The following is a 14,552-nucleotide window of genomic DNA, read 5'->3' as shown; positions in this document are numbered from 1 at the left end:
CCAAACATTAATTTAACATAACTGTTCATTAGTGCATATGAGTGTAATCAGATGAGATTCCCATAAAATGAAAAATACTGACATACAAGTTACTTTTCTCTATTTGCTTTAAATGAAATGGAGGTTAAGTGTAATTGTAAAGCATCTTAACTTAAATCTTTTATGGAAATTGTATATCAGAAGCACTGTATTGAATTGTTTTCTGTTTTCAGAGAGAAAAGAACCATCTTTGCTAATTTTACATGATATTTCATTCATCTGGTAATGAATATGTTGAATGGAGACTGTATTTTTCACATGCTAAATCTTGATGTATAATTTTATATAACAACATATTATAGATTATCATTGGAAATGTGGTCTTGTTTTCATATAGGGATTCTACCAACATTCCAGTCTTTTTCATGCTAAAAAATAGATTTAAAATTAGATTTATTATATTTCAAAAAATAGAATATCATAGTTTCTACTTCTTACTGTGTCACATTTTAACTTACATTAAAAAGAGAGGGAAAAATTTTTTATAGAAATAGAATTGTATCCTCGTGTGAAACAGATCTTTTAAATTATTTACCTATGGCTTGACTCTTGCCATGCTGACTTTGGGACTCAACTGATACCACCCACTCCAAGTGATACTGAATTTAAGGTCCCATGAAAGGTTGGACTAAATTTCGGTGACAGTTCACTGCTACACATAAGCTTGTAAGAAAATAAAGAATTGAATGCATAGGAGAATTTAACAAAAATGGGTATTTCTATTTAGAAACCAAATAGTGATACCAAGTTATTTATCAGTTTTATCTTTCATTGTTTAGACTCTGAAAACTGGCCTGACGATGGTTGGGAAAGTGGTGACTCAGCTGACAGGCACGCTGCCTGCAGGTGTGACGGAAGATGACGTTGCCGTCCACAGTAACTCTCGGCGGAGCCCTTTGGTCCCAGGCATCATCACAGTAATAGACACGGAAACGGTTGGAGAGGGCCAGGTAAGAACCTCTGACGCAAGTAGTGTCCACTTTCTCTAGAGGACGGGCTGACTGACTGTCATTCGGGGTCAAGATGAGCCAAAATGTACTTGGCCTTAAAGGTTGTTAATTTCTATATCTAGAAATTGAAGTTATTTTATGTTAGACTTTCCCTCCCAACAAAATGATGAGTAATATATTGAAACCTGTGGTTTCAGATTTTATTAATGTATCATACCTGGAGGTAAAATTGAGGTTCTAAGTGATTCTCTTGTTATCTCTTCATCAGGACGTTTGTTTCACAAATAAAAATAAATACTATTATGAAAAGAACAATAAAAAGAGATGTCTAATTATTTATTTGTTAATAAATAAATTTGTTAAGTAGTATTTGTTAGTATCTGAACCTAAATTGGAAGATTAATAATGTGTTTTTGAGGTAGATATTTATTCAAAGAAGTAATCAACAGGACCATATATATTCAGGGGAATCAAAAAAAAATTGACTACGATAGTTATAAGTGAATAATGTGAATACTATCAAATATTACAAATATGAAAAAATACATGAAATCTCGAAGTATATGTTAGAACACATACATGGTAATAGCTAATTGTAAAATTGGGTATCTTCAGATAAAACAGATATTTAAAATGTAGGTTCAGAAATGTGTAGAACGAGTGACTATAAACATGGAAAAAGACATGCTGGTATTTAAACGTTGTTCATAAGAAACCAGTTGGGTTTAGTGTTTTTTTCCTCGTGTACTCATAAATATGTATTCTTCGGGATCATAGTTTTGAATTTAAAATACATTTCTGAAAGGAAGGTAATTTTAAAATTCAGTTAGCTGTAATCATTACTATAAAAGATAATTTAGTATCTATTACTAGAATAAGATAGGAGTAGAGTAACATTTGTGAAATAAAAATTATTTTACTTTTACATAGAATATATACTGAGTTCTGTTTTCAGGATATAATGTTTAGAAACTATGTGACCCCTTAAAATATTAACCCTATTTTTTTTTTTTTTGGAAGAATCTGCTTCTAGCGTACGTATTACATCTTACTGAAAGATTACATTTGTCAGTCACTGAGGTGTTAAATGCTTTAGTAAGATCAAGTGGCATGTTCAAAAAAATCTGGAGTCTACTGCAATTAAAAGACAAAACAAATCTTTAAACATTTTGGTTTTTTAGTTTGGCCATTGTATTTTATTTGAAATTTGAATAATAATAGTTCTCCACCTTGCCCTTTTTAACTCTGTTGTTAACCAAATATGTACAGACTTGTATTTTTGTTTAATACTCTTGTCAGCGAAGTGCTGGCCAACTTACCTGTTGACCATAATGACTTTGTTTTTTTTTTTTTTTAAATATACAAATAGATTTTAAATTTCTAATTTTTTTTTTAAAGATTTTATTCATCCACTTTTAGGGAGGGAAGGGAGGGGGAGAATGAGAGAGAGAGAGAGAGAGAGAGAGAGAAAGAGAGAGAGAGAGAGAGAGAGAGAGAGAGAGAGAGAGACATCAATGTGCAGTTGCTGGGGGTTATGGCCTGCAACCCAGGAATGTACCCTGTCTGGGAATCGAACCTGGGACACTTTAGTTCCCAGCTCGTGCTCAATCCACTGAGCTACGCCAGCCAGGGCTATGACTTTGTTTTTAAGTTGTGTTAATTAGCTCAAGTTGATGAGCACATGCAGGAGCTATCTTTTTAAATTGGAATTAAATATATAAATCTTTTAGTGTTTTAGGAATGTTAAAGTAAAAATTTTCTTTTGTCCTTCGAATCTTAATTAATTCCCTTTGAGAGTAGTAACATTGACTGAGAGTAGTAACAGCCCTTGTCAGCGTTGTCTAGGTTGGTGAGTGTAAGTACATCTGTTAAACATCTAGCCTTTGTCGACAGACAGATTTGTGGTCATTTAAAAGTAGGAAGTGTTATCTCTCACTATCTTTGATGAAATAGAGATGTAACTCATTACTTTATTTTATTGTATTTAAGTACAGGAACATCTAAAAAGAAAAAAACTAATTTTATAAAAAGCATAGCAGTAGGCCTCATGTTTTCAAATGTGTTCTCCCACCCCCAGTTCTTCAGTAACTTTTTGTAATTTTGAAATGGAATTCTCAGATTTTGAATATGGGAATAGACTGTAGATTGTAAAGTTGCAGAAGTTAATTTTTCTGTTATAAATTCAGTGCAAAACTTAAAACATGTAAAGTTGTTTATTAGGAAATAAGAATCACAGAAATGTTAGCTTTTAAGTTAAATAGTGTTATTCAGCCTGAAATTTTGTATTTTCTATTATTTGTTGGGTGCATAATTTTCTACACATTCTTACTTCTAGCATAGTTTAAAATTTTAACTTGATTCAAAGTTCTGTTATCAGACAAAATAAATTGATGTTCAATATGTGGTAAGTTGTTATTTATAAATAAATGTTCTTTAAAGCAACAAGATTTCCTCTGTGTAATATTGTCCTCCTTTCTTTTATTAATGTGAATCTGTTTTTTGTCAGGAAGACATTTTTGTCTCTGACAAATAGTTCAGTTGGGGTACAGGGATATTTTCAGGTTATGCTGGATTGTATTTAAAAAACTGCTGTGGTTAATGCCATAGATTTATTACTTTCAGCCCTTTCCCATTGATGTTTGATCTTAGCTGTAATGGTTTTCCTTCTTCATATGTGTCACAGGAACTCAAGCTGACTTTAGGTTCAATTTCGCTGTTTAAATCCATTGAGCCTTTAATAAAGATATTTTCATGTTTACAGTGGTAGTATATCTATCTGATACTAAATTGATTAGTTTGATTTTTATGGTGCAGGATCATTGTGTGGTAACTGCATTAAGGGAGAATGGATTTAATTGACTATGTTTTTATCTGTGTTACTTTCATGTTTTATTTAAAAGCATTTCATGGCTAGGATATGTTAAGTGGAATAGTTTGCCTTTACACATTTATGTAGTTGAAGTTAGCAATGTGGCAGTCTCTAATCAAAGAAAAATGCTTCATAATGATGATATAAATGGAACTATCTCAACTTGAGTACATACGTTATTCATAATAATTTAACTGTTCCTTAGGTGTTTTGTCTCTTTGTTCATATGATAAAGGCTTATTCACCTTGTATCAGTTAAAGTTCTTTGCTTTGCTTTAATATAGTTGTGTTATTACTACATGTATTTAGGGGTTCAGCCTGCTTAGTTTAAGTGGCGAGTAAAACTTACATGTCTTAGGGCAGTTGTATTGGGGTAGCTTTGGTTTTAATGATTTGATGTTTTAGGCAAGGTGCTAAGACAATGGAGAGAATCCTTCTAAAAGTATCAGGTCATTATATTTGTGAAGCTCATAAAGAGACGATTCTAAGAATTCTGTGTAGGGCTTTGAGGTTTTGCTCTGCACCAAGATTAATGTGCCTTTTGCTGGATGGTTTCTGTGCTAATGCCATTGATTACAGACGTGATTGTCAACCTTTTTCTTCTCATGGCACACATAAATTAATTATTAAAATTCTGTGGCATGTTAAAAAATTTGCAATAAAGAGAGTCACATGAATTTTTTGGTTTCCCAGTACATAGAAAAGTTGTGTTTATACTGTACGTAGTTGGCTAAGTGTACATTAGTATTATATCTACAAAACAATGTACATATGTACATTTAAAAATATTTTATTGCTAAAAAATGCAATATCTGCATGGCACAATAAAGTGAAGTACAATAAAATGAGGTATGCCTATATTTGGGGACTCTGGAAATTGACCAAAAAGCTAAGAATGAAATGATAAACATGTGTTCATGAAAACATGCTAGAACTATAATAACATTAAAGATAATTGCTTAACACAAAAGAGGATCAAAGGAACAAGAAATACCTGGAACATATAAAAATAAATAGCAAAATGGCACATCAAAATCCAGTTATGTGCATAGTTACATTAACTATAACTGGTCTCATGTTAAATGACAGTGATTATCAGGAGTGATGGAGTGTAAACTATAGTATTGCATAGAGAGAAATTAATACTCTAAATGCACATAATAGGGAAGAAAATGGTCTGAAATTAATCTTACCTTATTCCTTAAGAAATTAGAAAATGAAGAAGAAATTATACCCAAAGCAAGAGAAATGAAGCAAATAATAAAGATATGAATAGTAATAAACAAAATTGCAAACAGTAAAATAATAGAGAAAATCCAAATTTGGTTCTTTGAAAAGATCAATAAAATCAATAATTATGATGGTATAGCAAATGGAATTGTTTTCTTAATTTCCTTTTTGGATTGGTTACTGTTAGTATAATTGAATTCAGCAAAGTTGTAGGATACAAAACTAACATTTATTTATTAGTTCTAATAAACTAATAGTGAAAAGGCAATCTGTAGACTGGGCGAAAATAGTTGTAAATCATATATTGATGAGTTAATGTATAGTATATGTAAAAATTTCTACAACTCAAAAACAACAAAAAATAACCTCATTGACAAATAGAACTTGACAGTTCTCTGAAAAAGATACGATATGAAAAGATGCTCAGTATCACTGATCAAACTACTAATCACACCACAATGAGATATTACTTCACACCTATCAGGATGAACAATAATGAAATAACAGAAAATAAATGTTGTTAAGGATGTGGAGAAGTTTGAACCCTTGTGAAGTGCTAGGCAGCAATTATGGAAACCAGTATGAAAGTTGTTCAGAAATTTAAAAATTGAATTACCATATGTTCTAGAAATCTCATTTCTGGGTTTATATGTGAAATAGTTACAAGCAGGATCTCAAAGATGAATTTACACACCCATGATCATTGCAGTTTTATTTACAGTAGTCAGGAGGTAAAAATAATCCAAATGTTCAACAGTAGCTGAATGGATGAAGGAAAATATTATACATACATACAATGTAATAATTTTATAGTCTTAAAAAAGATGTAAATTTTGTCACGTGTTACAACATAGTTGAACTTGGAGGATGTTGTTGTAATGGTTATAGTATTGTATAAAATTATTGTAAAAATAAAGTAGGTGATTTTTCTTGTATGTAAATTATACCAGGAAAACTTTTCACACTACTAGAAAATTTACCTTTGCCAGTGTAGGACCACTTCCTGGGTTACAGATTAAATTCTTTGTCTGATTATCTTGATCATATATGAGTATAGTAGGATTTCACTTTGGATGTTATTTATGTTAAACTTTTTTAGTTAATTACTTGCCTTGTAAAATAAATACATATTTTTCCTAAGAATCATTGAACAGTACACTCACAATTAGGCAAATTATATTTTAACATGCTTATCAAAAAATTAAGTGGAATAAATTCAAGGTGCAAAACTATCTGCTTTATCATACTTCTGACTTTATGACTTGGTAATATTTTCAAAGAGGTGATTTGTCTATCCTAAAAACTAGGTGTTAAAAACTAGAACTTCTTACTTTAAATAAAAACTTTATGGGTAATTCCTCTGACCTATAGCTGTTTGTTGATGTTTAACCTGTTCTGTTGTTTTTCCTTGTTTTATTCCCATCACAGGCATGACTTTTTCAGCAGGTCTTAACACAGTAAGAACTGTGCTTCTGTTATTGGATAAAGCTCTACATAGCTGATTCTTTGATTTTTTGTTGTTGTTGTTGTTGTTTGCTGAATGTACACTTGAAGAAATTATCATCTCTGTTACCTGTAGTGAAGTTAACCAACTGTTCTTAGAGTTTATGTGATTGGTCTGCTGGGGTCCTGTTATGTCTTTTCCTCATTCCTAAAGTGGCATCTCACCTTACTGACAAGAATAATCTGCGGATATCGTGGAAGCATGTCATTTGGTCAGGGTCACTGTGGTATAGCTGTGTATATCTTCAGCCTCAGTAATTGGTGATTAGAGGTTAACTTTCATTTGCCTTCTTTTTTGTAAAGGTGCTTGTGAGTGAAGATTCTGACAGTGATGGCATTGTGGCCCACTTCCCGGCTCACGAAAAACCAGTGTGCTGTATGGCTTTCAACACAAGTGGTATGTCTCCCCTCTCCCCATGCTCCTGCCCTCACTTTATATCATGGATTTTCTTTTTTTACATTTGCATTTTTTAAAAATTATTTTATTGTTGTTCAATTACAGTTATCTGCATTTTCCCCCTACCACTCCCCCCCCCACCCCAGCCAAACCCACCTCCCTTTCTTGCTTCTACCCTCCCCCTTGGTTTTGTCCTTTACAGTAGTCCCTGAAAACCCTTCTCCCCTTTGTTCCCCCCCCCCCCGGGTTATTGTTAGATTGTTCTTAATTTCAATGTCTCTGGTTATATTTTGTTTGCATTTTTCTTTTGTTGATTATGTTCCAGTTAAAGGTGAAATCATATGGTATTTGTCCCTTACCGCCTGGCTTATTTCATGTAGTATAATGCTCTCCAGTTCCATCCATACTGTTGCAAAGGGTAGAAGCTCCTTTTTTCTCTCTGCTGTGTAGAATTCCATTGTGTAAATGTCCCATCGTTTTTTGATCCACTCATTTGCTGATGGGCACTTAGGTTGCTTCCAGCACTTGGCTATTGTAAATTGTGCTGTTATGAACATTGGGATGCATAGGTTCTTTTGGATTGGTGTTTCAGGGCTCTTAGGGTATAATCCCAGCAGTGGAATTGCTGGGTCAAAAGGCAGTTTCATTTTTAATTTTCTGAGGGAATTCCATACTGTTTTCCACAGTGGCTGCACCAGTCTGCATTCCCACCAACAGTGTACTAGGGTTCCCTTTTCTCCACAATCTCTCCAACACTTGTTTGTTGATTTGTTTATGCTGGCCATCCCTGACCTGCTTGAAATGGTATCTCATTGTGGTTTAATTTGCATCTCTTTGATAGCTAGTGATGCTGAGCATCTTTTCATGTCTCTGGGCCCTCTGTATGTCCTCCTTGGAGAAGTGTCTGTTCAAGTCTTTTGCCCATTTTTTTAATTGGGTTGCTTGTCTTCTTAGAGTGGAGTCATGTGAGTTCTTTATATATTTTGGAGATCAAACTCTTCTCTGAGGTATCATTGGCAAATATGTTTTCCCGCATAGTTGGTTCTCTTTTCATTTTAATGCTGTTTTCGTTAGCCGTGCAGAAGTTTTTTAGTTTGATAAGATCCCATTTGTTTATTCTTTCCTTTATGTGCCTTGCTTTAGGGGTCACGTCCATGAATATACTGCTGCGTGGAATGTCTGAGATTTTCCTGCTGATGTTTTCCTCTAGGACTTTCATGGTGTAATGACTTATATTTCAGTCTTTTATCCACCTTGAATTTATTTTTGTGTAGGTGTAAGTTGGCGATTGAGTTTCATTTTTTTGCATGTAGTTGTCCAGCTCTCCCAACACCATTTGTTGAAGAGACTATTTTTACTCCATTTTATGCTTCTTCCCCCTTTGTTGAATATTAATTGACCATAGAGACTTGGGTTTATTTCTGGGCTCTCTGTTCTGTTCCATTGGTCTATGTGCCTGTTCTTATGCCAGTACCAGGCTGTTTTGATTACAGTGGTCTTGTAATATAGTTTGATACCAGGTATTGTGATCCCTCCTACTTTGTTCTTCTTTATTTTTTTTTATTTTAATTATTGTTCAAATACAGTTTTGTCCTTTTTACTCCCAATCCAGTCCCCCCTCCACCCTCCCCATTTCCCTCCCATTACCACCCTCCCCTTAGTTTATGACCATGTGTCCTTTAAGATTGTTCCTGTGAACCCTTCCCACTGTCCCCTTAAATTCCCCCTTCTCTCCTCTCCGGTCACCATCAGCCTGTCCTCTATTTCAGTGTCTTTGGTTATATTTTGCTTGTTTCTTTGTTTTGTTATTTAGGTTCCTGTTAAAGGTGAGATCATATGGTATTTGTCTTTCACTGACTGGCTTGTTTCGCTAAGCATAATGTTTTCCAGCTCCATCCACACTGTTGCAAAGGGTAGGAGCTCCTTCTTTCTTTCTGCTGTATAGAATTCCATTGTGTAAATGTACCATAGTTTTTTGATCCATTCATTTACTGATGGGCATCTTGGTTGCTTCCAGCATCTAGCTATTGTAAATTGTGCTGCTATGAACATTGGGATGCATAGGTTCTTTTGAATTGGTGTTTTAGTATTCTTAGGATAGAGTCCCAGCAGTGGAATTGCTGGGTCGAAAAGGCAGATCCATTTTTTAGTTTTCTGAGGAAGTTCCATACTGCTTTCCATAGTGGTTGTACCAGTCTGCAGTCCCACCAGCAGTGCACTAGGGTCCCCTTTTCTCCACAACCTCTCCAACACTTGTTGTTTGTTGCTTTGTTTATGATGGCCATTCTGTCTGGTGTGAAGTGGTATCTCATTGTGGTTTTAATTTGCATCTCTCTGATAGCTAGCGATATTGAACATCGTTTCATGTGTCTTTGGATTTTCTGTATGTCCTCCTTGGAGAAGTGTCTGTTCAAGTCCTTTGCCCACTTTTTTAATTGGATTCCTTGTCTTCTTAGAGTGCAGTCTTGTAAGTTCTTTATATATTTTGGAGATTAAACCCTTGTCTGAGGTATCATTGGCAAATATGTTTTCCCATACAGTTGGTTCTCTTTTAATTTTGATACTGTTTTCTTTAGCTGTGCAGAAGCTTTTAATTTTGATGAGGTCCCATTTGTTTATTCTTTCCTTTATGTTTCTTGCTCTAGGGGACACGTCAGTAAAAAAGTTTCTGTGTGAAATATCTGAGATTTTCCTACCTACGTTCTCCTCTAGGACTTTAATGGTGTCACATTTTATATTTAAGTCTTTTATCCACCTTGAATTTATGTTTGTATATGGTGTAAGTTGGTGCTTAAGTTTCATTTTTTTTCACGTGGCTGTCCAGTTCTCCCAACACCATTTGTTGAAGAGGCTATTTTTATTCCATTTAATGTTGCTGCCTCCTTTGTCAAATATTAATTGACCATAGAGACTTGGGCTTATTTCTGGGCTTTCTGTTCTGTTCCATTGGTCTATGTGCCTGTTTTTATGCCAGTACCAGGCTGTTTTGATTACAGTGGTCTTGTAATATAGTTTGATATCAGGTATTGTGATCCCTCCTACTTTGTTCTTCTTTCTTAAAATTGCTACAGCTATTCGGGGTTGTTTATGGTTCTATATAAACTTCTGAAATGTTTGTTCTATATCTGCAAAATATGTCATTGGTGCTTTAATAGGGATTGTGTTGAATCTATAAATTGCTTTGGGTAGGGTAGACATTTTGATGATGTTAGTTCTTCCAATCCACGAACATGGTTCATGCTTCCATTTGTTTGTGTCTTCCTTAATTTCTTTCTTTAGTGTTGTATAGTTTTCTGAGTACAGGTCTTTTACCTCCTTGGTTAGGTTTATTCCTAGGTACTTTATTTTTCTTGTTGCTATATCAAATGTGATTATTTTCCTGATTTCTGCTTGTGATATTTCATTGTTGGTGTACAAAAATGCCTTTGATTTCTGGATATTGACTTTGTATCCCTCTGTTTTTCCAAATTCACTTATTAGGTCAAGTAGTTTTTTGGTGGAGTTTATAGGATTTTCTATGTACACTATTGTGTCATCTGCAAACAATGACAGTTTTGCTTCCTCCTTTGCAATTTGGATGCCTTTTATTTCTTTTTCTTGTCTGATTGCTGTGGCTAGGACTTCCAATACTATGTTGAATAGGAGTGGTGAAAGCAGGCATCCTTGTCTTGTTCCTGATCTTAGTGGGAAAGTTGTAAGTTTTTGCCCATTGAGTATGATGTTGGCTGTAGGTCTCTCATATATGGCCTTATTATGTTGAGGAATGCTCCCTCTATTTCCACATTGCTGAGTGTTTTTATCATAATGAGTGCTGTACCTTATCAGATGCTTTTTCTGCATCTGTTGATCTGATCATGTGATTTTTGTGTTTCATTTTGTTTATGTGATGTATTACATTATTGATCTGTGAATATTGTACCACCCTTGTGTCCCTGGGATGAATCCTACTTGCTCATGGTGTATGATCTTTTTAACGTATTGCTGGATGCAGTTTGCCAATATTTTGTTGAGGTTTTTAGCATCCATGTTCATCAGCAATGTTGGCCTGAAGTTTTCTTTCTTTGTTATGTCTTTATCTGGTTTTGGGATTAGGATGATGCTGGCTTCATAAAAAGAGTTTCATCTTGAATTTTTTGGAATAATTTTTGAAGGGTAAGGGTTAGCTCTTCCTTCAGTGCTTTGTAAAATTTTCCTGTGAAACTGTCTGGTCAAGGGCTTTTGTGTGTCAGAAGCTTTTTGATTACTGCTTCAGTTTCATCTGTTATTGGTCTGTCAGGCTTTCTGCTTCTTCTTCATTCAGTTTTGGAAGATTTTATTTTTCTAGGAATTTGTCTACTTCACCTAGGTTTTCAAATTTCTTGGCATATAGTTCTTCGTAGTAATTTCTTACAGACCTTTGTATTGCTGTGGTATCATTTGTAATCTCTCTTTAATTTCTGATTGTGTTTATTTGGGTCCTCATATATCATGGGTTTTCAATTTGATATTTTTGGAAAAGGAAAATACGAAATATGGAGTCTTGCTTTTCTTTTATGTGTCAGTGAATATCAAAAAAGGAGTCATCAGTAACTGGTTATTGAATGAATGAATTTAGAAAGCCTTTAAATATTAGCCTTACTCTCAATAATGTGAAAACAGCAGGAGGTAAACAGTGCTTTTTGAGTTGCATTAATTTCTGTATTACAATTAAGTGAAGAACTTCAGTATTTCAATTAACATAGTAAGGTATGTGAATGGAATTTTTCTTGTAATGTCAAATTTCTTTTGAACTTTGTAACATTTTATAAACTAGTTTACTTGTATTTTTTTCCTTCTTTTGTGGTTTTTTTCTTTCTGGTTCTTCTTAAAGCTTTTGATAAGCAGAGATATTATAACAATGAGGAATGTCCTATTACATTTTTTCCCAAACTTTTTATTACTAACAGTTTCAAACATTAAAATTGATTTAAAAGATAGTAATGACCCATGTACCACCACCTTCATTAAACACGTGTTCACATAAAAAATTGATTTTATTTATTTATTTTTAGAGAGGGGAAGGAAGGATGAGAGAGAGGGAGAGAAACATCAAGGTGTGGTTGCACTCGAATGCCCCGTACTGGGAACCTGGCCCTCAACCCAGGCAAGTGCCCTGACTGGGAATAGAACCAGCGACCCTTTGGTTTGCAGGCCAGCACTCAATCCACCGAGACACACCAGCCAGGGCACATTTGTGTGTGTGTGTGTGTGTGTGTGTGTAAATAAAATACATACATACGTGTATTTTGCTGAACCATTTGAATGTAAGTTACTTGTATTATAAAATTTCACCAAATATAAACTATGTATTTTCTAAGAATAAGGACTCCCTCTTGCATAAGCAAAATTATATCATAATTCAGAAAACAAACACACTATATTATCTGATATCCAAACCATAATTCAGAATTCCTCCATTGTCTCAAAAATGTGTTCTCTATCTGATTCAAACAGAGTTCTAATTCAAGTTCACTTCTTATATTTTGTTTTGTCTCTTTAGTTCCTTTTAATCCACCTTATAACTTGCACTTTTTCTTTTTTTCAGTGTCTAGTCCAGTTATCTTATGCAAATCCTGCACTTGTCATATTTTTTCATTATAATAATGTTTTCTTTATTCTCTGAAAAGGCTTTTAAATAACATTCAGGCTAAGGATTTTTTTTTTAACATCTTAAGTATTGCTGTCTACATCATTTCATCCTGGCAGGAGATGCATCACATCAGGTTGTCTTGCATTTCACGACACTATGTTTGATCACTTGGAGAAGTTAGTGACCCATCAAATGTCTGCATATTGGAGATAGGTTTCTTTTGTGGAGATTAGTAAGTAATCTGCGGAGTGTTGTTTTGGCCTCGTTTCTGAAACAACTTTTATTTAATAGTTTTGCTACATTGAAGGCTGTATAACAGTGATGTTTTTCCCTAATTGTATTGTTTTCTGCATTGATTATCTGCTGTTCTTCTATTTAAAGAGTTTTCTCTCATCACCCATGATGAACCACAGTCATCCTGTATGTGAAAGGCAGAGATTAAATACTTAATTTGGTAAAATGCTTTACCAGTTTTGTAATTAGCAATTGGTTTAATACTTCCAGTGGTGGAATTCCACAGTGGTGGACTTATTTTTAAAATACTTTGTTTATAAGTAAAATTGTTATTTTGTGTTCAGAGCTAAAATATTGTTCATAAATGTATAGTCTCCTCCGATCTTACTTTTTTGGTTGATGAATCTGAAGAGATTGCCATTTTATCTTATTCTGCAGAAATGATCCTATTAGTTAGAATGATGGTAAATAAATAAAGAATGATGGTAAGAGGATAATAGAGAGTACTTTGAATAATCTTTCCTCTAATAACTTAATTAGTCATTTTTGATAGGAAGATTTTTGTAGTGATTGTTGATCAGTAGGATTGATTTAATTAATAAAGACAAAGATTTATTGAAGTGGGCTGAATGTTGTGGGAATTAAGTTAAATTTGAAGAAAGTCTGGAAGTTATGTCCCTTATAGCACTCCACTTGGAGGAGCCAATATGACTCTTTTTGATAGACCATCTGTTATGTCAGATCTCCTTTGTATTAATGTACGTTTCATACTACCAGAGTCAGAGTCCTTCAGACACTGGAAGCTTTATTTCTTCCTGTCAATGACTTTCTATTATAGTAAGAACATATTGGGTTGGCAAAAAAGTTTGTTTGGCTTTTTTCTGTAAGATGGCTGTAGTAGCACTTAGTTGTCTTTGACTTCATCTGAAACAGTTTTGTTAGATTGCATTGCGACAGCTGTCTAATCAGCATGCATTAAAAAAAACAACAGCAACAACAAAAAAAGTAATAGACTCCCAGCATGGGGATGGAGCCCAAAGTCTTGGGGGCTGAGGCTGGCTGAGAAGGTATAGGTGAGCTGGTCTGCCCAGAAAGGTGCCAGCCAGGTGGCCCTGGTCAATTCCATTTGGGCTGCTATTTTTGGATGGAAAACAGTGAGGATTTAAGACATAAGTGCTCATTTGAAAGGTGAATTCTAGCCAACACCCAAATGTATGTAAGAACCTCCTGCCCTCTCCTTCTGTCAACCAGGCATGGGAAAGAAAATACGAAGTGGGCAGGTGTATCACCCAGTTTGGGAGTGAATGTTACATAAACCATTTGCAGATCATTTTGATTCTCTTTTTTCCAAAGTCTTTGCACAATAAAAACAATATTTGTTGATACAGGACATTAATTCCATTAAATTGCATTAAGTGTAAAAAAGTTTACCAACATTGATGAATTTTTGTGTAGCTATTTTAGTTTGTAGATAGAATTAAATATGCAACATTTTTGGCATGTTAAGTTTTATTATTTAAAGAAAGGTAAAAATATAACTGAAATGCAAAAAAGAAAAGATTTGTGCAGTGTATGGAAAAGGTGCTGTGACTGACTGAATGTGTCAAAAATTGTTTACGAAGTTTTGTGCTGTAGATTTCTTGTTGGATGATGTTCTAAGGCTGCGTGAACCTGTTGAAGTTGATAATGATCAAATCAAAACTAATTGAGAACAAACCACAG

General features: G+C 34.1%; 1 protein-coding gene across 6 annotated transcripts in view; it reads left to right on the top strand.

Moving 5' to 3' along the window:
- The window catches only part of BCAS3 (BCAS3 microtubule associated cell migration factor), a 485,527-nt gene that overhangs the window by 124,667 nt on the left and 346,308 nt on the right, over positions 1-14,552 (top strand). For all 6 annotated transcript variants that reach the window (XM_045836907.1, XM_045836908.1, XM_045836904.1 and 3 more), the window contains exons 12-13: positions 819-989; positions 6,895-6,988. In XM_045836907.1, the coding sequence (XP_045692863.1) occupies positions 819-989; positions 6,895-6,988 (265 nt within the window). The remainder of the gene's footprint in view (positions 1-818; positions 990-6,894; positions 6,989-14,552) is intronic.

This window comes from Phyllostomus hastatus, unplaced genomic scaffold (genome assembly GCF_019186645.2).
Source record: "Phyllostomus hastatus isolate PE091 unplaced genomic scaffold, TTU_PhHast_1.1 phas_contig_210, whole genome shotgun sequence".
Classification (NCBI taxonomy): domain Eukaryota; kingdom Metazoa; phylum Chordata; class Mammalia; order Chiroptera; family Phyllostomidae; genus Phyllostomus; species Phyllostomus hastatus.
This window is presented reverse-complemented; position numbering and strand designations above follow the sequence as displayed.